At 39.3% G+C, this 19,827-nt stretch overlaps 2 protein-coding genes across 3 annotated transcripts in view; one reads left to right on the forward strand and one right to left on the reverse strand.

Moving 5' to 3' along the window:
• The first annotated feature begins 918 nt into the window (after positions 1 to 918).
• On the forward strand, positions 919 to 7,273 carry pgpep1l (pyroglutamyl-peptidase I like). 2 transcript variants are annotated; one of them, XM_074633044.1, is made up of 5 exons: positions 919 to 1,518; positions 1,590 to 1,642; positions 1,720 to 1,776; positions 2,865 to 3,079; positions 3,154 to 7,273. In XM_074633044.1, exons 1-5 carry the CDS (start codon positions 1,488 to 1,490, stop codon positions 3,326 to 3,328), a joined length of 531 nt encoding a protein of 176 aa, XP_074489145.1. In that variant the 5' UTR covers positions 919 to 1,487; the 3' UTR covers positions 3,329 to 7,273. The 2 variants fall into 2 exon arrangements, with proteins under 2 accessions (XP_074489145.1, XP_074489143.1); XM_074633042.1 differs by having other exon boundaries at positions 924 to 1,518; positions 1,720 to 1,836.
• The window catches only part of igf1ra (insulin-like growth factor 1a receptor), a 94,649-nt gene continuing 78,271 nt past the window's right edge, over positions 3,450 to 19,827 (reverse strand). Inside the window, exons 17-21 of the mRNA XM_074633026.1 lie at positions 18,545 to 18,649; positions 18,141 to 18,300; positions 17,776 to 17,905; positions 15,184 to 15,318; positions 3,450 to 10,091 (exon numbers count right to left, since the gene is read on the reverse strand). Coding sequence (XP_074489127.1) covers positions 9,560 to 10,091; positions 15,184 to 15,318; positions 17,776 to 17,905; positions 18,141 to 18,300; positions 18,545 to 18,649 — 1,062 coding nt within the window. The 3' untranslated portion in view covers positions 3,450 to 9,559. The remainder of the gene's footprint in view (positions 10,092 to 15,183; positions 15,319 to 17,775; positions 17,906 to 18,140; positions 18,301 to 18,544; positions 18,650 to 19,827) is intronic.

Here is a 19,827-nt window from a genome sequence, read left to right on the forward strand (position 1 = left end):
GGTCCTGCCTCACAGGATCAACCCAAGCGTCCGTGTCCCTGGCAGATGTTATGCTGCGTTTAAGTGCTGTCTGAAATATTATTCCTCTAGTCTGAATAATAACCAAGTATGTGGTGAGACTGTAACCAGAAAATAAAGCTTGATGCTGAAAATATGTCATGCAATATAATGAAATTAGATGATGATAAATAACTATACGGATTAAATGAAAACGACAATGGGTCTAAATGATTGTCTTGTATCTGATATTTAATATAAATATGTTGTTTTATGTCTAGTTTTGCCTTTTAAATTCCTGTTTTGTCTTGAAAACTGCATTTTGTTACATTGTAATGCATAATTTACAGTTAAAAAAATAAATTTAAAATAAATAGCTAATTTTTCAGTTGTTTTCACCACAAGTATGTGAGACTGTAACTGGGAAAAAATAAAGCTTGATGCTGAAAATATGTCGTGCAATATAATGAAATTAGAAGATGATAAATAACTATACGGATTAAATGAAATCGACAATGGGTCTCACTTGTGGACATTTCAGTCGTCGTACAGTATGGATTGACATGCACGTTGTTTTGTTTTATTTTGATAAATTCTGTCATGTCTATTTGTCTGCTTTTGTTTTTTTTTGTATTTTAAAAAGAAAAAATCTTCATAAATAAAATATGTTAAAGAAAAAAACAACAATGGGTCTAAATGATTGTCTTGTATAGACATGTTAACTGAAATTTAATATAAATATGTTGTTTTGTATTTAGTTTTGCTTTATAAATTCCTGCTTTGTCTTGAAAACTGCATTTTGTTACATTGTAGTGCATCATTTCCGGTAAAATAATAAATTTTAAAAAATAGATAGATAGAAGATAGATAGATAGTAACTTTATTGATCCCGAGGGAAATTCATGTTTCCAGCATCACAGTTCCATAGTGCAAAACATGTTAGTAAAAAGGCAGTAATAAAGTTATTAGTGCAAAGTACAAAAAAATATACCAGATATAAAAATACAAGGAGATGAAGAAAACTGTTACAACTGAATATAGTGCAGGGTAACAGCTGTGATACACGACTGTTAAAAAGTGAATATAGTGCAGAAATAAATAAATAATAATAAATGAACAGCTAATTTTTCAGTTATTCTAATTGTAATAATAAAGTATTAAAAATATGTTGTAAATATGAGTACATGTTTTTGTTTTTTTAAATGGCGTGAAAACAAGCCGTCAGTTCAGTGTTATTATCAGGCTAATTAAATGTGTGCCTTGTTTTAGTTACCTGTAAATTGGATGTCAGAATGAACTGAAGGTACCTGAATGCATCACCTGCACATGGGCTCCTCATCTTGTGTTTATTAGCCGGAGAACAGCTCCACCTGGCGGACACAATGTGCGCTGCAGGAGCTAAAATAAGCCTGGTTGTTTTTCTAGTGTCCTGATATTACAAGTGCGTAACAACTATCCCTCCTTACTGACTGTGTCAACTGAACTGCGTTATGACTGGAGAAGAAATCGTGGTGGTTACAGGTAAAGAAGTGTTTTCTCATGAATACATGAACTCTTCAAACAGGTGTTTCATTGTTAATCCCTTCTGTTAGGCTTTGGACCTTTTCGACAGTTCTTAGAGAACCCCAGCTGGAAAGCAGCCCAGGTAATGCTGCTAGAAAAAACAGTGTTTTACATGTGAGACATAAAGACTTAAACATGTCTAATATGTCTTTATTTAAGGGACTGAAGTTGGTCGGATTGGGAGAGCAGACTGATGTTTCCATTAAGGAGGTGCCAGTGAGTTATGTTAAGACTCAGCAGGTCATTGCTGAGATTTGGCAAACTCTTCACCCAAAGGTAAACAAAAATATATAAACAGCACCAGGACCAGAGCTATTTGATTTGGTAGTAATTGTATATATATATATAATATATTTTTATATATATCATATATTATATTTACACTTACTTTGCACTTACTACAAAATCAAATAGCTCTGGTCCTGGTCCTGTCTAAAAGAATATATCCTTTTATTTCCTATAAACCTAGAGTCTAATTTAGATATATCATTTATAAAAAATTCAATTCAATTCAAACAATGAATTCAAACCATCAATATCCAAAACCAGTTTTTATTTATTATTTTATTTTATGTTATTATTCATTTATTTATTATTTGCTAAAACCCCCAAATTCCCAGAAAATCTACAGAAGTCATGACCTCAGTGTCCTGGATGGTAGCTATACAGCCCCTGGTGGAGATACTAAGTGGTGTCTTTGCTTTCAGTCATGTAGTTAACCTCAATGGATGCCTAGAGGGACGGACTTGATTCCAACGAGCTTCAATAATATCCACAATATATGAGCATCACTTACCTGCTGATTTGGGTTGTTTGAAGGTCTATAGGTTTGTTTGGGTTGCAGCTGGTGAATGTGCTCAAATCATAACATGGCGAACTCAAGCCCAACAGGCAACAACAGCTGTCAGTGTGTCAGTGTGCTGACTTGACTATGACTTGCCCCAGACTTCATGTGATTATCATAAAGTGGGCATGTCTGTAAAGGCGAGACTCGTGTGTACCCAGAGAACCCATTTTCATGCACATAGTTTGAGGTCAAAGGTCAAGGGATCCCTTTGAAAATGGCCATGACAGTTTTTCCTTGCCAAAATTTAGCGCAAGTTTGGAGCGTTATTTGGGCTCCTTCGTGACAAGCTAGTATGACATGGTTGGTACCAATAGATTCCTTAGGTTTTGTAGTTTCATTACACGTTATTAACGCGTTAACTTTGACAGCAATAGTCGAAACGCATAAATACGCGCTGATTATGGTATGAGAAGGTGAATATCTCAATTTAACCTGGGTTTGTGTGTGTGTGTCCCAGTTGGCTGTACATCTGGGCGTATCCAGAGGGTCCAGTGTCTTTTTGGAGCAAACAGGGAAGAACAGCGGATACAGAGACAAAGACGTGTGCGGCTTCTGTCCTGAAAGTCACTGCTGTGTGGAAGGAGGACCAGAGAAACTGGACTCAGTCGTTAACATGAGGGCTGTCGCCAAACAAGCGGGACCGGATGTCATTTATTCAAGAGATGCTGGCAGGTATAGGCATCACCTTCCTGCTGTGAAGACACATACTCAACAATATGAGATAACGCTTTCTGTTGTCCTCTCAGGTACCTGTGTGATTTTGCATATTACTGCTCGCTATATCACGGCCAGAGCAGAGCAGCCCTCATCCATGTACCCTCATCTGGCAGCCTGGCCTCAGCTGACAGACTGGTCCCTCTGCTGCAGACCCTCATCCACACCATGCTGGAGCAGCTGGAGGACCCTTCAGAAACCACATGAAGAGATGATGACAGTAGATTGAGGTAGATTCCTCTAATAAAGACATTTCACACCACAAAAACGATAACACTGAACGACGTGGAATAGAAACCGTGGCCTCAGAAAGAACAAACAATAAAAGTTCTCATTCATTTATTTATTCAAAATTTCAGAAAAAAAAAGAAAATACAAGAAATTCTCAGATACACATTTGGAGATGGCATGTCAAAAATACACCATCTCAGTTATAGGTGTGAAAAAACTTTTGAGGCCTCAGATACAGAACTTGAAAAAAAGACAGTCTAGTGAAGGTTTCTGATTATTTCTTTTCTCCAATCAGGTAATGAACACAGAGATTTTGTGAAAGTACTGTAATAAAATAATAGCAGTAAACCAAGGCCCCCTCAGAAGGTACTATAGGAATGCAAATCATAAAAACAGAGGCATGATAATGATAAACCTCAAACTTATTATTGCAGTTTGAATGCACTGACGCATTCTCCATAAACCTGAGGTTTGCATGAAGAACATTCAGAAGAATGAAGATGATAAAGAAGTTGTTTTTAGTTAGTTACTGTATGTTTACGCTGAAATCTGGTAATGCAAAAAAGCAACTAGTGTGAAGCTGTAAACCTATTATCTTTTTCTAATCATGTCGTTTACTCTTTACCATGACTACCCGTAATCTACGCAACATCCCTGTCCTGTACATGTCCATGTGTTTCTTTAAATGCTGTAGTTATGACAAGTTTGTGATCTAACGGCAACTAGTAATTCGCCTCACAACAGGTCGATGTAGTGTCTACTCCCAGAAGTGAAAAGTTTGTATTGTATCATTGCATACATCCAAACGGCAAAACGTAAATGCACAGATATGTTAAGTGACTACACAAGCTGTTTGCTTGTCAGTGGTGATTTCTGTACCGATGTGATATTCAGCAGCAATCAGAACCAAAAAATCCTTCTCTTTGATTCTCTTATATCCTCTTAAATCATGCACAGATAAATTCTGAAGAAAAACCCAAATTGAGCACCCAGATTTCACATTAGAAGTTACCCATTGGCCTATTTTTTTTTTATTGCTTTTGGGTTTTAATTTCAACATGAATTGTTTTTACCATCCCAGAAGCCCTTGCACTGAGACAGCACTCTCCAAGTCGCCACTTTGAGCAGAACTGAAGTTTGAGATGTAAAAGCTCCTTTTGTCACCTTCACGCTCAACATTTTTGATGACAATATAAGATCCACTGAGGTGACCGTTTGAACCAGCAGCATTAGTGTAAAGTAGCAGTACAAATAGGCCAGAAAAGGCGTGTTGAGTTTACTTCCAAAATGCCAAAAGTAGTGGAAATTCGCTATCACTACAGCGAGAACGCCATGGCATTCAGCAGGTAGACTTGGACAGGGGAAGTGATGTATACACAAAGAGTTTACGGGGTAAAAAAAAAAAAAAGAAGATGACAAATGATTGAAAGTGTCCATTTTTTAGGACTGAAGATAGAAACATGGAGGTGGAGTTGCTGCTATCTCTACAAAGGTTTTGTGTACAGAAATGTCCTTGTTACATTCACAGCACTGATCCATACAGTATATATATATAACTAAATGCAATGTTTTTGAATGACATCTGGATGTTTGAGTTGTGCTGTAACCTCGCAGCATTACAGGCTACAGGTAAACAGCGAATACATTACTTTTTCTTGGAGGTCAATAAAACATTTTTTTCCCTTTTTAAATATTCCCCATGATAACTGTTCGGACTTCTGTATAAATGTATTTGTAGATGAGAAAATTACGATTTCTCAAAGGTTTTGAGGATTTAAGGTTGTGACAATATGTTGGGGAGTCAGAGGAGATGGGATATCGGATGTTGATGTTGTGCCCTGGTCTCATATAGACCTTTTCATTGCCATTCTGTTGCTAGGGCAACCACTTTGGTCCAAGATCACTTCCTGTCAGCTACTGCATCAACAAACATCGCAACAGGAAATACAAAGGGACCCATTTAGGATGTTAATGTTGTCAAATTTGAAAAGGTCTATACTGCACCTGCTATATCCAGTCAATTAAAGTGTAGGTTGACAAGTAAGGGATAATGTACAGCGAGCTGGTCATTGTGAAATAAACCCCAACAGGGCGATGCGGCTTCCCAGAGGGGTCATGCATCGCACTGAAGCTGTACATTATCCCGCTTATTACACGGCTACTTACTTAAGAAATCAAAAATTTGACACAAAAACAGTCCGTCAGAGTCCGACATCAGAACTGCGGCCATAGCAACGGTCTGTTATACATAGCAACGGTCTGTTATACATAGCAACGGACTGTTATACATAGCAACGGTCTGCTATAAAGAAATAACAGACCGTAAAACGCTGTGATCGACCAATCAGAATTGAGTATTCAACAAAACCGTGTAATAAAAAGATATAATATTTTCTCACCTAAATACCAGACAACAATTTAAACTGATTCTGCGGAGAACTAAAGCACACTGTACTGATGTCCTCTCCTTTGTATTCTCAAGAGATATAATTTTACTTTTTGAAATCGGTGGGCTGAACTTCCAACACAGATATTCCATCTCCTGACTTAGTCCGCTTTGTGAGGTTTATCTAGATACCTGTGGGGTTTTATCCAGATGATGAGGTTTCTATACAAACTGATGAGAGAGTGAGATGTACTTGTTTTCCATACATTTAAAAAGAGTGAGGTAGATTATATACTTGAAGGGAAAAAAAACAACCTTTTTTAAGTCCCCCAGTCATGACACCAAAGAAAATACATACAAAAAAATCCAACTTTATACTGAATCATGGGGCATGTATACAGTGATTTAAACTGATATCACAAAAGGAAAAATAAAAAAATAAATAAATAACACTCCTACAGAAAAAAGAAAAAAAACTTCAAAGAGAGGAGAAAAAAAAATCACCAGGGAACATTTTCCAAAAAAGATGAGGAGAAATCCTTCAAAACACTTTCACTATTCAGCCTCCATTTTAAGACCTTTTTTTCCATTCATGACATTGAAATGTGTTCCCTTCCCTGGACTTTAACCCATCCTTTATTTGGTTTTCAGAAGCAGTGATTATGAAGACAAACAATAAGACCTGTTCTCACTATGAAGAAGTAGCAGAAGTGGCGTTATATATATATATTGCGCTTGAGAGTGTCGAAGAAGTAATACAAAAAGGAAGAAAAACAATTGAATGGTTGAGAGATGGTTGGCATAATTAAGGCAAACGAGACAACCCAATTAGCCCTATTGATTCGAGAAGAGGCAAGAAACGGATGGGTTAAAATACCAGATCTGGTATAAAGTAAATATCTCGTACGCTGACTTCAAAAGGAGGCACCGGGGGGGGGGAACAGGTACAGTATGATGTCGAGGTGAGTGAGGGGCCAGCGGGGAGGAGAGAGGGCACTACTGGACTCAACAAAACATGATAGGGGGGAGGAAACAGGGAGGAAACGGGGAGGTACAAGCTGAGACAAGTAGAGGACGATCATGAGAATGTGTGGAGAAAGCAAAGCCTTTACTTTGACCTGAGATTGAGTTGCACCTAGAGGGCAATGCTAGGCGCAGTGCTAGACAACAAGTACAAAAAAGGGTGCAGAAAGTACACACTCACACGCCGAGCTAAGGTGTCCATTCCAAATAATAATAATAATATTAATAATAATAATAATAATAATATAGACATCCACGAAACAAATACAGGAGGAAAGATTTCATAAAAATAAAAGGCAATGAACAAAATATAGTGTTACAGAAAACCTTTTGGGGTAACAGAAAAACTTTTATATCTAAATCATCTTATTTATTTTTTTTAGTTTTTTTTTAGTTTTAAACAGAGTTTGAAGATATAAGAAATGGACTGTAGTGGAGACCATAAAATACCAAACCTGAAGGATTTCTTTTTATATATACATATATATATATACATATATATGTATATATATGTATATATATATATATAACATCCAAAAGAGAAAAAAAAAGAATAAAATAGCAGCTTTGTTCTGTACAGACATAGAGGCAAACATTTTGAACCGTAAAAAGGTTTTAAAAAAGTGACAAAACCAATGATGTGTATAAAAACGATCCTGCAGTCTAAAATACAACTGTAAGACCTTTATATGTGTTTGAAATGTAGAGAAACTAATGACTATTCTAAAAGAGACCTGCTGTGATTTGAAAGTCGTCTCTAGGCTACTAAAATCCGATCCAACGGCTTCTCGTCGTCTGTCTCAGGTCTCAAACTGTCGGAGTCTGTCTGTTTGGTGTGTTTGGTGTATTTGGTGCCATTTAATCTGAACGGCAGCATCAGAGAGAACGACGTTCACCTCCCACATGAAATGCACAGTTTAAAAAGATGTCTGATAAGGTTTTGAATATGTGAAAGTGGAGGCAGAGTCGTATCCCTTGATCGTGACGTTCAGTGATTTGCAGTGTGAGACTTATGTTTCGATTTTTTGTTTTTATTAAAACAAAGACAGACTGAGGCTGTGATTCAGAGTTGGCTGACTCAAGGAAAACCAGAGTGAGGAAGGGGAAAGTTTTATCGTTCTGAAACTATAGGGCAAATATAGGGCTGCAATGAATTAGTATTTTCATTATCAATTAATCTGCCAATTGCTTGTGAAAAACCCAAACATATCCAGTTCACTATCACATAAAAAACACCAAATTAGTGGCAGATTTTCAGTCGGTTTCAACTTAATGAAAATATAATAAGATTTCAAAGTTCTTCATCTTCAATCTTTCTTAAGATGAATTTTTACCGATATTGTGTCTGTGTGATTGATTTGAAATTAGGGCTGCAACTAACGTTTATTTTCATTGTCAATTAATCTGCCGATTATTTTCTCGATTAATCGATTAGTTGTTTGGTCTATACAATGTCAAAAAATGGTGAAAAATCTTAATCAGTGTTTCCCAAAGCCCAAGATGACATCCTCAAATGTCTTAATTTGTCCACAACTGAAATATATTCAGTTTACTGTCATAGAGGAGTAAAGAAACCAGAAAATATTCACATTTAATAATCTGGAATCAGAGAATTTAGCCTTTTTTTTCTTATGAAATTACTCAAACTGATTAATCGATTATCAAAATAGTTTGCGATTAATTCAATAGTTGACAACTAATCGATTAATTGTTGCAGCTTTAATAGAAATAACATTAAATGTGATTAAAGAGGCCTTTGCTTACATTTCAAATGCTGAATGAAACAGTCCTGCTGGCCTCTCTATATGCAATTCACTTAAAATAAATTTAGTGTTGCGTTTCTCCTCTAAGTATCACAAGGCTTACTAGATTTATTCCTCCCCCGATGCAGACGCTGCATGTCCTGAGATAACTCTGACTGCAGGTGTGAATGCAGCCCGTCTCAACAGTAATGCTGTATTCTGTCCTGTGATAACCCCCAACACACACACACACACACAGCTGCTCCAGGAGCAGCCAGTTCTAAAGATAAGCATGAAGTCTGAATACCAACCAAACAATGCTGGTATTATTTCCCAGACGAACTTATCTCAACTCTGAATCACAGCCTTAAACAAGAAGGGAGACCTGTATGAAACTGAAGGAAAAGCTGGATTTGGCAATAGTTTGGCAGATACACAATAGGCCCTCCTCTTCCATTTTGACCCGCTCTTGACAGGAAAATTAAACAATGATCTCAGTCCAAACTTTCTAATCGAGGCATCCTCACATGACATGAGCCGGCCTGCTCATGCAAACAAAGTCATTTTGATGGAAAGTCATTTAGAAATGGAGCCATATTATAGAGAGAATCACGTGTTTTTGTATAAATACACACTCAGATATCCACAACATCCTCTCTGAAATCATCAGGAAAAAAGTGCTCTTCTGTTGGATTTGCTGGCAGATATGCTAAAAAAAAAGATGTTCTTTAAGTTCGTGTCTAAATCTGTAAGTCAGGGTAACATGCCTGCATTGTTTTCCTTCTCGAAGGACTTATGTAACAACGACTGAAATACAGGCGGCACAGGAAGGAGTTCCCCAGTGTCGAGTCTGAGCCACCAAACTCCAAATGCTTTAGCAGGTTTCTCAGTTTTTAGAGTTTATGTTTGACCTTAAAGGAGTGGAGAGACCATCTACTGGCACACAGTAGAAGAAAGTCATTTCTTACCTCGTCCATCCCTCCTTAAGAGATGGAGGAGAGGTTTGTGTTACCCTGTGTAAGAGGAGGAGAAGGAGGAGGAGGGGCTGGTCTGATATCAGCAGGCCGACGACTGGGGCAGTGGTAACGCCCGTTCGTTCTTTCTGCCCCCATTCATGTGTGCATAGGGTTGCAACTCGTCAAAGTTGGGCCGCAGCACCACAACAGGCCCGTTGGCCGAAACATGTCCTGAGTGCTTGTCCAAGGCTTGGCCTGGAGACGCCAAGGCCGAGGCAACCGGGCCCGGGGAGGAGGGAGACACAGCTCCTAATAATGGAGTACTCGGGCCTTGCATGGGCGATAACTGCTGGGCAGAAGGAGGCGGCGTGCCTCCCGTACACCCCGACGACGAAGGGGCGGCGGCAGCAGTAGGGGGCTGCCTGGTGGGTGCAGGGTCCAGTGGAATGTTCTCCATGTTTTCTACCTCCATGTCCAGCTCCTCGGTGTCCGGCGGCTTGTTCTCCTCGCTGTAGAAGAAGCTCATTTCCCTGAAGGGAGGATCCAGTTCATCTTTGATGCTGCTGATGATCTCCAGGAAGGACGGACGCATCTTGGGATTATACTGCCAGCACATCCTCATCAGCTCAAACCTGCAAGTGATGCACAAAATACAAAAAGGAGTTTGTAATGCACAGTAGATCTTTGATGGGGTTTTTTTTGTCATTAAAAGGTTAAAAGGTTCAGATTTTTTTAAGCACTATGCCTCACTGTGTGGAAGTGACTGGGATCATTATTTTGTGTGTAAGGCAACATCAGGCTTGACTTAAACACTGCTTTCCTAACTTTGTAAAACTAAATGTAGCATGTATATATACATGGATATAAATGTGTTGAATTGTTATTTATTATTAAAATAATAAATCATACAGCAGCAACTTGGTAAAAAAACCTTCATAATGAACAGGAAGTACAATTCAAGTAAACCTTTTCAATTCAGCAACAAATTGGTCAAAACGTAAACAGGAATTACAATTCCAGTATATAATGTATAAAGTATATTAGGGCTGACCCGAATGCTTCAAAGCTTCGACCATTGCCATGGTAATCAACCTCCAAATCAGTATTCACATGCTTTTTATATATATATATATATACTGTAAGTATGCTATAATAATGTATAAATCCCCAAATAGCCCATGAATTAAGGAATAATCCCACAAGTCATATTCAACATTAATTATTATTAGTTATTATCAGACAGATATTGCTGTTTGTTGTGTGTGTACAGTAGTGTAGCAGGGGCACTGTACCGAGCACTGAAATGGGGGAGATGAAGACAAACAGACAGAAGAACATGTCAACCTGCCGCGCCGCGAAGCGAAGCTTCGAATACCTTTGAATATTACTCACAGAAGCTTCGAAGCACAAAAATGGTATCCCTGACAGCCCTATAGTATATATATATATATAGAATTGAATTTAATAGATCGGCCCAATTGTCACCAATACCCAATCCAGCTATTTGAGTCAGCATCTGCCCGATATCCGATATCGATGCATCCCTAATCTAATTCAATAGTCACAAACTGTGGATTGTGTCCCTATTTCACAGTGCAATTGTGCTACTTCACAGCCAGGAGGAATGATTATAGCAGCCAGCAACTCTTTCAATATACACATGTGTATCATGAGAGTATTGTGATAAGACAGACTTGAAAAGATGTGAACCTATCCTTTAAAACTTTAGAGTGGGAAGACTTCACGTTTCTCACCAGCAGGTGGCAGGAGACACTGAAGTTAAAGCTCATTTCAATACTCTGGCACTAAAACAATCTGTGTGTTCCAATACCGGTACTACCATACTATTTTGTATGCTAGAAAAAGATTTAATATGTCCCAATACATAGTATGTCAAATGTAGTATGCCAAAAATACCAGGATGTACTACTATATCCGGTTACATTTTGCAGTATGCAAGCCAGCATGCTTTTCTGGCTATTCTGACCCACAATCCTCTGTGATATATCAGCAAGATGGTCAAGTTCAAGGCGCAATATTATGATGAAGAAGTAGGTCCCAACAGTACATACTTTGTAAGGGCAACTGCAGTATGTACTAAAAGTAAAAACAAAGAGATTTGGAACGAAGCCTCAGTTCACTATATTGATTTTGAAAAAAAACTATGTCGACAGTACATTATATAGTATCGTAAACTAGACTAATATATGGTACTGCTGCTCACTAGATTACTGCTACAGTAAATTTCTGATTATTTATTCTATTTAAAAAATAATTCTGTGCCTTTCCGAAGAGTAAAACAGACACAAAATATAACAAAAACATGTTACATCCACATAAACAGGCCCAGCTTTTTGCCTTTCGCTTTTTGTTTGCATTCCTATATTAGTGCGTGTGAACATAATGTACTGTGTGTACCTTTAGCCTGATGGCAACAGCTCATACACGCTAAAAAAGAAGTGTGAATTCATTTATACCTGTGTTTATCTCTTGGATTTCCTGATTCATTTCATACAGGTTTGTTGTTGACAGGTACTCTTAGAGAACACGCCAGTTCAAAGGAGATATCTAACATTTGGCTGTGTTTTATTTATTGCTACATTACAACATGTACAGTAGGACCAGTAATGTAGCATGTACTCAGCAGCACAGTAAATCATACGTAAGGTTACTGTGCCAGGCCGGCAGCCGAGCTTTGGGAACGTCAAAACAACATCATAAAAGGGAGAATTATTACAGTTTTGTGTGGTGCTACACCGCACACCACAACTTCAATTATACACAAACAAGCTAAGAATACTCTCTAAGGCCCGCTGACATAAACACCTCAGTCATCTCTCCTCTCCGCTCTTGCTGTTCCCTCTCTCTTGTTTTCTTTCTCTCCCAGTGGTTTCTTTGCAGTCTACAACAGCCTCTGCAGCTGGGTGCCAGCTCCCCTCTGCACAGAGGAATTATGGGTAGAGTTTTTCCTAAGCACGCGCCTCGCTTCATACTCTGAAGCAGCAGGGGGTGCGGCGGCTCTGGCTTGTTTTTCAGCAGCGCAGCAAGTGTCTTGAAGTTGACGTTCAGATGTCCAAACCCAGGCGGCAAAGACCTCCCATGAAAAGACGTGTAATGCTTGGAGCCGGGCCGGCGCTCCGGGGTAACCTGCCCGCTGAAAACTCTTCCCCCCGTCATCTGTTGCTGAACATGAGGCTTGTTGATGCAAATTTAGAAAACAAACACTGCAGTAAATCCTAACTTCTTGTCAGCATCCTGCCAATCATGGCACTAACGGACACATGCTATTACCATTAAGCTGAATGCACTTCCAGTAGATTTGACCTGTCACCAGTGGGACGTGAGCTGGTACATTCAGCTGGCATGAAAGAGCTCCTCAAGGTCAAACAACATCTAATTCACTTGTTATTTGTGAACTGACACCAGGTTTGTTTTTGTTTTTTTACATCACTTGTGTTTGTTTACCTGTTCATGCACATTTGGTACATTTAATTCCATTTAAACTTACCAAATGTGCTGTTTAAATAAAGTTTTACTGACCGAGCTTCAACTTGTAAGCAACCTTGTTGACCAACAGGGCTGCCTCGGTTCTGTGCTCTCCTTACTTTTGTTCTGTTTAGCTTGATATCTTTGTTTAGCTGTACATCTGTATCACGTCTTTAAAGGGCCCGTGTGTAGCATTTAGGGGGATCTATTAGCAGAAATGGAATATAATATTCATAACTATGTTTCCATTAATGTATAATCACCTGAAACTGAGAACTGTTGTGTTTTAGTTAGCTTAGAATGAGCCCTTCATATCTACATAGGGAGCGGGTCCTCTTCATGGAGTCTGCCATGTTTCTACAGTCGCCCAGAACAGACAAACCAAACGCTGGATCTAGAGAGAGCCTTTTGCATCTTCTCCGACACACTTTTGAAACTGCAGTAACGTGAGCCACAGAGTGCAAAACTGTGGTACCGTCTGACTTCCATTGCTCCTAAAGTAGTGTTATTATGGTAAGGATGGCCTCTGAGCGAGGAGAACGGCGTTAACACGGTTTGACACTCTGCGGCTCACGTTACCGCGGCCTTGGAAAGGGAGGAGTGACCAGAGGTGTATGCAGTTGGTTGAAATCTGCAACCACACCACTAGATGCTGCCAAATCCTACACACTGTACCTTTAAGTATAGTGAGAGCTAATGTAAACTGGAGGCAAATCCCTTGTATGTGTGTTTGACTCTGAACTTTTGTGTCACATAAATAAATGCTGAGTGTTACAAGCAAATATCTGGTGTACAAATAGTGCTTTCAAAATGAAATTTGGCGGCAGTCAGGCTTTTATAATAGTATTTCATTAGTCTAGACACAGCCAAAATTTCACCAGACTAAAAAAATGGACAAAAAGAACCTTGAAATACTCAGATAAAATCAGAAACAGACACACTTTCAGGCCACGTGTGAGCGCAGAACATCTATGGTAAATGATGAACGAACCTGAACGGGAATTTCTTGCAAAAGATCTGCAAAACTTCACACATGCAACATCCCCAGTGAGGTGAAACCTTGATGTATAATAGCACATTCCTCAATAAATGATGTTGTCTAATATAATCACAGAGTCTGCTTTTCATTTTGGCCCAACCCTGCGAGAGAGAGAATGCACTTTTGTCTATTAGAAACTCTAGACAGAAACATGGGAAATCCAATCAGTGACCCACAGCTACCTGACCATGGGAAAGACCGTACAAGGAAGAGACATTCAAGGCTCTCCAAATATGACTCATCCCTCTTGTCTGTTATCCTGCCCCGCTTTCTCCTCTTGCATCTTTCTATTCAGTCTTTGTATGGACTTCTGGCTTCACCGCACTTCAGCAGTCTACTGGAAATCTCCATTAAGTCACTTCACTAGAGGAGACGAGCAGCAAAAGGCCTGACTTCCCTGTGTGTTGCTAACAAACCAGGAGGCTAAACCCCCCCCCCACCACCACCACCACCACCACCTCCACCACCTCTGTAACACAATCCACACACTCCTGTAATCAGGACAAAACAGTCAGGCTGCCATAGAAACGAGAGGTTTGTGTCTGCACAACACTCGGCCCTCTCTTTTTTTTCTACTCGCACTCTCTTTCTAAGGTGAGGTCAGCCGTGGAGAGTGGGAGGGGAGAGAGCAGAATGCCTTCTTATTGAGGTCAGAGTGGGAGAGGAGTAATGCATATATGCAGCGCTGCATGCTGACAAGCAGGCTGTGCTGTGATTTCTCTTCTCTTACAGGCCAGCGTGATTCATTAAATTAACTAATTCAATCTGTCTCTCCCACTCCCTTAGCCGACGGACAGACACCGTCTCCGTCCTCATGACCGTTCCCGGCGGCAGGAATGAAGGGCATCTTTCACACACGGCTCGTGGCATCCCTTCTATGGGCCGAGGCTGACGGGTGAGGAGGCTTCACGCTGCCAGCTGACCACCGGGGCCATGTCGTCAATGGACCACATTTAACCTGTGACGTTAATGTCAGGCCTCATCTTGGCTCTACCTAAGCATACACACCACATGATATCCTACACACTCCGAACCACAACTTAAAAATAGACGCTGGGCAAAATATTAATGGGACAGAAGGCTGAGCGAGGCGGTAGTAGGCAGTAGAGGATAAAAAAACAATACATCCTTCAGAGGGACGTCAAACTGAAAATGTTTGATACTACACAGTTATTGATCACAGATAGGAGGAGACTTACAGCATGTCAGGGCAGTTGTCAGGTTTGTCCAAGAGTCCTCCCTCCATCACGAAGCGCAGCACTTGTTCGTTGGACATGCCCTGGTAGGGCTGTTCTGCTAAGGTGGCGATTTCCCACAGCACGACACCAAATGACCTGCGGCAAGAAATGAGATGACAATTTTATAAAATACATTTTTGTTTTATTTCTTCTAAATAAATCTTAATTTTTAAATTTCCCTTTTCTAATAAGTGTCTTATTACAACGCGTTTATTGCAAAGAGGAAAGTCTTATTGACGGGTGTGTGGGATCAGAAACTCTTGACTGTAAAGACACCAATCATGCACACTGTACTCACTTTATTATGGACGTTTTGGTCCTCAGACCTTCATCAGGTCATGAATCCATTTATTGAATTGTACCTGATGAAGGTCTGAAGACCGAAACATTATCAATTAAGTGAGTACAAGTGGTCTTCACTTTTAATGCAAAGTGTGTACAGTATATCTTCCGTTAGTGCTAACCATCTTTCAAAGCATAGCATACTTTTCAACTGTGTTTTTCCACCTTTCAGGCAGCCAGTTGTGTCTTTTTGCTTCACAAAATTTTTTAATTATGTCTGCTTTTATTGTTGTAAATTCTGCATTATAGTTGTAGTGTGGTAATGCAAGTTTAAATGAAGACTGGATTTGTAGTCTGTGTGTGATTTGCAGTTAATTAACTAATAAAAAGCAAAAAAAAAATGAGCCAGAACCTTTAAAGCTGCACTAATCAATATTTTTATAATAACATCAGGTCAAATGAGGTGATGCTTGTAGCGACGAACCCACCGAGAATCACCCGACTACAGTTCCCTCACACTCTGTAAGGTGATATTACATCAGTGTTGTGTTTACAGCTTGCTCCGCCACCCCAAAAAAAAAACTATTAATTCAGCTTCAAGATACTTTTTATGTAAATAACATTCTAAACTTGTGTTAAATTGAAATGTACCATTATAATGTATGTGTAATGTTCAGGTTGTTGTGGATTTCTGCTCCAAAGTGGCAGAAAAAAACTGATAAATGCTGCTTTAAATACTGCAACTTTGAATCCCTACATTATCTAGAGCAGTGCTTCTCAGAATGCGGACCAAACTTCACTAAACTTCACTCAGAAATATGATTTATTTTATATAGATTTGTTTCTAGTGCGATATTATTGAGTTTATATAGTGACATTGTAAACATTACTGTTGCTGCTCTAAAAAAACAACAACATTTAGTTATATTTAAAATATAAATAAATTCTAATCCTGTTCTGAATGTATTCTTCTTTAAAATAATATATTAAAAAGCGATTATTTAGTGATTAAAAAGAACCAATAGGAGTATTGATAAGAGTAGTACGCTGGTATCGAAACAATCGTAATGATTCGTGTTATGAATAAAATATGTTATGATGTTATTTTGTTATTGCCAATTGTTTCAGACCCCCTGACCTTGAATAAAAATCAAATGCAGACCTTTGTGTAATAAGTTTGAGAACCTCAGATCTAGAAGTAACCTGTTAACTAAAACGTAACAGTCAGAGTAACCACACAGCATTTACTGAGCAGAGGATGTTGGAGAACGATATGAGAGAAGCTGCAGATACTTCTTCTGTTATCTACATCATATTAAACCTAAAACCTGGCAGAGTAATGTAAGCTGTGTGTCAGCGTACCAGTCAGTGAATCACAATGATGTCATTACCGCAGAATAAAGTATTTACAGTAAGGAACACGTCACCTCAGTTTAACCTCAAGCTACTTTGCACTGAGATTACTATGAAACTATTCTTGAAGAAAAATTCTTAACTTGACTAACAAAAACCACAATATGTGTTCACTCTTGCTCGTCATGCATTTCACGACTGGCATGAGTTCAGAGAATACATTCAACAGTCATTACAACACAGCATATAAGTGGCTGGAACAGTCTCGTGCTGACAGACGAAGCCACATTCAGACAGCTTTTCTCGATCAACAAAATAAAAGTCACCTACTCGTGGATTCCTAAGGAGCCCATAATAGGTTCGTCTTATGCTAAACTTCATCTGCACAACATCAAAGAGGAGGAAGATAGAGGACGCAAATGTGGAGGTGGGTTTGTGCTGGCACTGCAACCCTATCATTTGAGAACATCTGGAGCAGTTTAAGCCCACTCTTAGGGACTGACCCGTGGGACATTTTGAGTTGGGAAACAAAAACTTGCAAGGGAGCTAGTAAACACTTGTATTTCTCTACAACAATATCGCTCCAGATAGAAAAATGTGGCAGAACTGTAAACTGAGATTTCACTGGAATAAAAAGGGATTTATCTTATCCTCTGGAGCCAGCCGGAAACCAAAAGGTTGTGATGGTTTTGGAAGTTCTAGCTGTCATAGGATGTTCAAACTGTTAAGTTATGAATGTTGTTAAGAATATGGGCCGTGAAGAAATATTTATATATATATGTTTTTATAGTTTTGACTCCACGGTGTATCCACACAGAAATATGTCGACATTTCTGGAATACTTTGCAAGCCCCCTGGATTTTGACATGCATAATGCAGGCTTGTGAGTGTGTGTAAGGGAGTGATGTGTTCTCATACCAGACATCAGACATTGTAGTGAACACGCCATCTTTTAGCGACTCTGGAGACATCCAGCGGACAGGCAGCAGGCCCTTCCCTCCTTTTCGGTAGTAATCCGTCTCATAAATATCTCTGGTCATGCCAAAATCTGAAGAAGAAATAATGAAAACAGAGGTTAGGGAAGCTACTAAATATCACTCATTCTGTGTGGGAGGGGAAGCTCCTGAGAGCTCATCCATCCCCTCACCTCCCCCCTCCCTCTGTCCATCTACATTAAGACTCCACTGCCTCAGGCACTCTTTGAAATCCAAGCACTTATTTTCGAGTGGGTCCAGCGTTGAGCAACCAGGGGAGGCTGAAGGCATCGTATTAACTTGACTTACCTCCAATCTTCACAGTGTAGTCCTCAGCCACCATGCAGTTCCTGGCAGCCAGATCTCTGTGGACAAATTTGTTGGCGTTTAGGTACGACATGCCATCAGCGATTTCCCCCGCCATCTGGATCATCTTTTTCAGCGGGGGTAGGACCTGTGTGGTAGAGTTCTGGGGAGAGTGAAGAGCACAAAAAAAAACACTGTTCAGTCAGCCACAACAGTGGACACTGGTTACAGTTCAGCATTATAACATGAGGGATGGATGCTATGTGTGGAAATGTGGGAGAAAAAGAGGGACAGGATGTGTGTTAGCGTGTATGCGACAATTCACACCATTGACTATTTCTGTAACGAGAGACAGCATCTGATATACAGCTGAAATATGTGTGTATGTGCGAAGATTCGCTGCTTACTTCTTTGCGCAGAGAGCGCAGGTGGCTTTTGAGATCTCCACGGGTCATCAGCTCCATAATCACTAAAGTTGGCTGTCCCTGTGACACCACGCCCAGCAGTCGCACCTGCACCAATCACAATACAGCACAGGTCAGGTATGAGGAGTCAAAAGTCCCAAATCCATATGGCAGATTAAATCAAAACAGGTTTTGAATATGTAGAGTGTTTGTACGGGAAAAGATAAAGTATACCCAAAACAGTCAGTAATCATACTAAAAAAAAACCTGCTATTGATGGATACGATTCTCCCATAATGCAATGCACAAAGGAAATGTAGGAGCTGCTCACAGCTGGGACAAATTTAACTACAGATGGTGGTGAAACAGTTCCAGAAATACCTCGGAAAATAAAATATGACTACTACAATTTTAGGAAAAACATTTGACGTTGTTTCTGTGAAGTTTAACTGAAAGTGTCTGTCTAAAGTCAGTTTGTATTGGATCATTTCCTGTTAGTATAAAACGATTTATTTCTTGTATATTAACTGCAAAAACAACAAACTATAAAGATTAATATCATAAAAACCTCTTATGCTGATCACGCCTGTCCGGGTCAAATTGATCATTATAAGCAAATGATTATTATAACCTAATTATTGTTGATCCTTTTCTTTATTCTCAAGCAGATTACCATCTAATTGACATTTGTATATTTTTGTAAATGAATATAAGGTAATGAAACGCTATTCACTGGCTCCAATTCTTCTGCCTTTTCCCTCACCGAGGGTGAGACATTGCCATTTTTGGCCAGCCGTTCTTCTCATATTCATGTGCTGCCTGTGAAGCGGTGCTGCAGATCCGGTTGAGGATCGGCAGAGTTTCACTTTGGGGGCATTACGTGACCAGGCATTATCAACCCACTTGACGAGTACGGCTTCAACCACAGGTGCTTTCCATGTGTGCATTTGCTTTTCATTCAAAAGAAAATTACTCTTATTCTCGTCATGATTTCAATGTGCATGCAGCGCCAGCCTCAGGTATCAAGGGAGTAAAGTAAAAACATTAACAAAAATTGAATTAACATTAGTCTAATGTAGCTTTAAAATGTTTTTTCCATATGTTGTCATGTATGAAAAGACTCAAAGTGAACACTGTAAGCGAGTACTTGATTACTATAAGCAAATTATTTAAACAGCATTTGTATCGGAATGATTCTGTCTCAAGCTATTTGATCCATATAAGCAGTTGATCACTGTAACTGTGATCACTATAAGTGGTTTCCACTGTAGTTTAATGTATAAAAT

Source organism: Sebastes fasciatus, chromosome 4 (assembly GCF_043250625.1).
Source record: "Sebastes fasciatus isolate fSebFas1 chromosome 4, fSebFas1.pri, whole genome shotgun sequence".
Lineage (NCBI taxonomy): Eukaryota > Metazoa > Chordata > Actinopteri > Perciformes > Sebastidae > Sebastes > Sebastes fasciatus.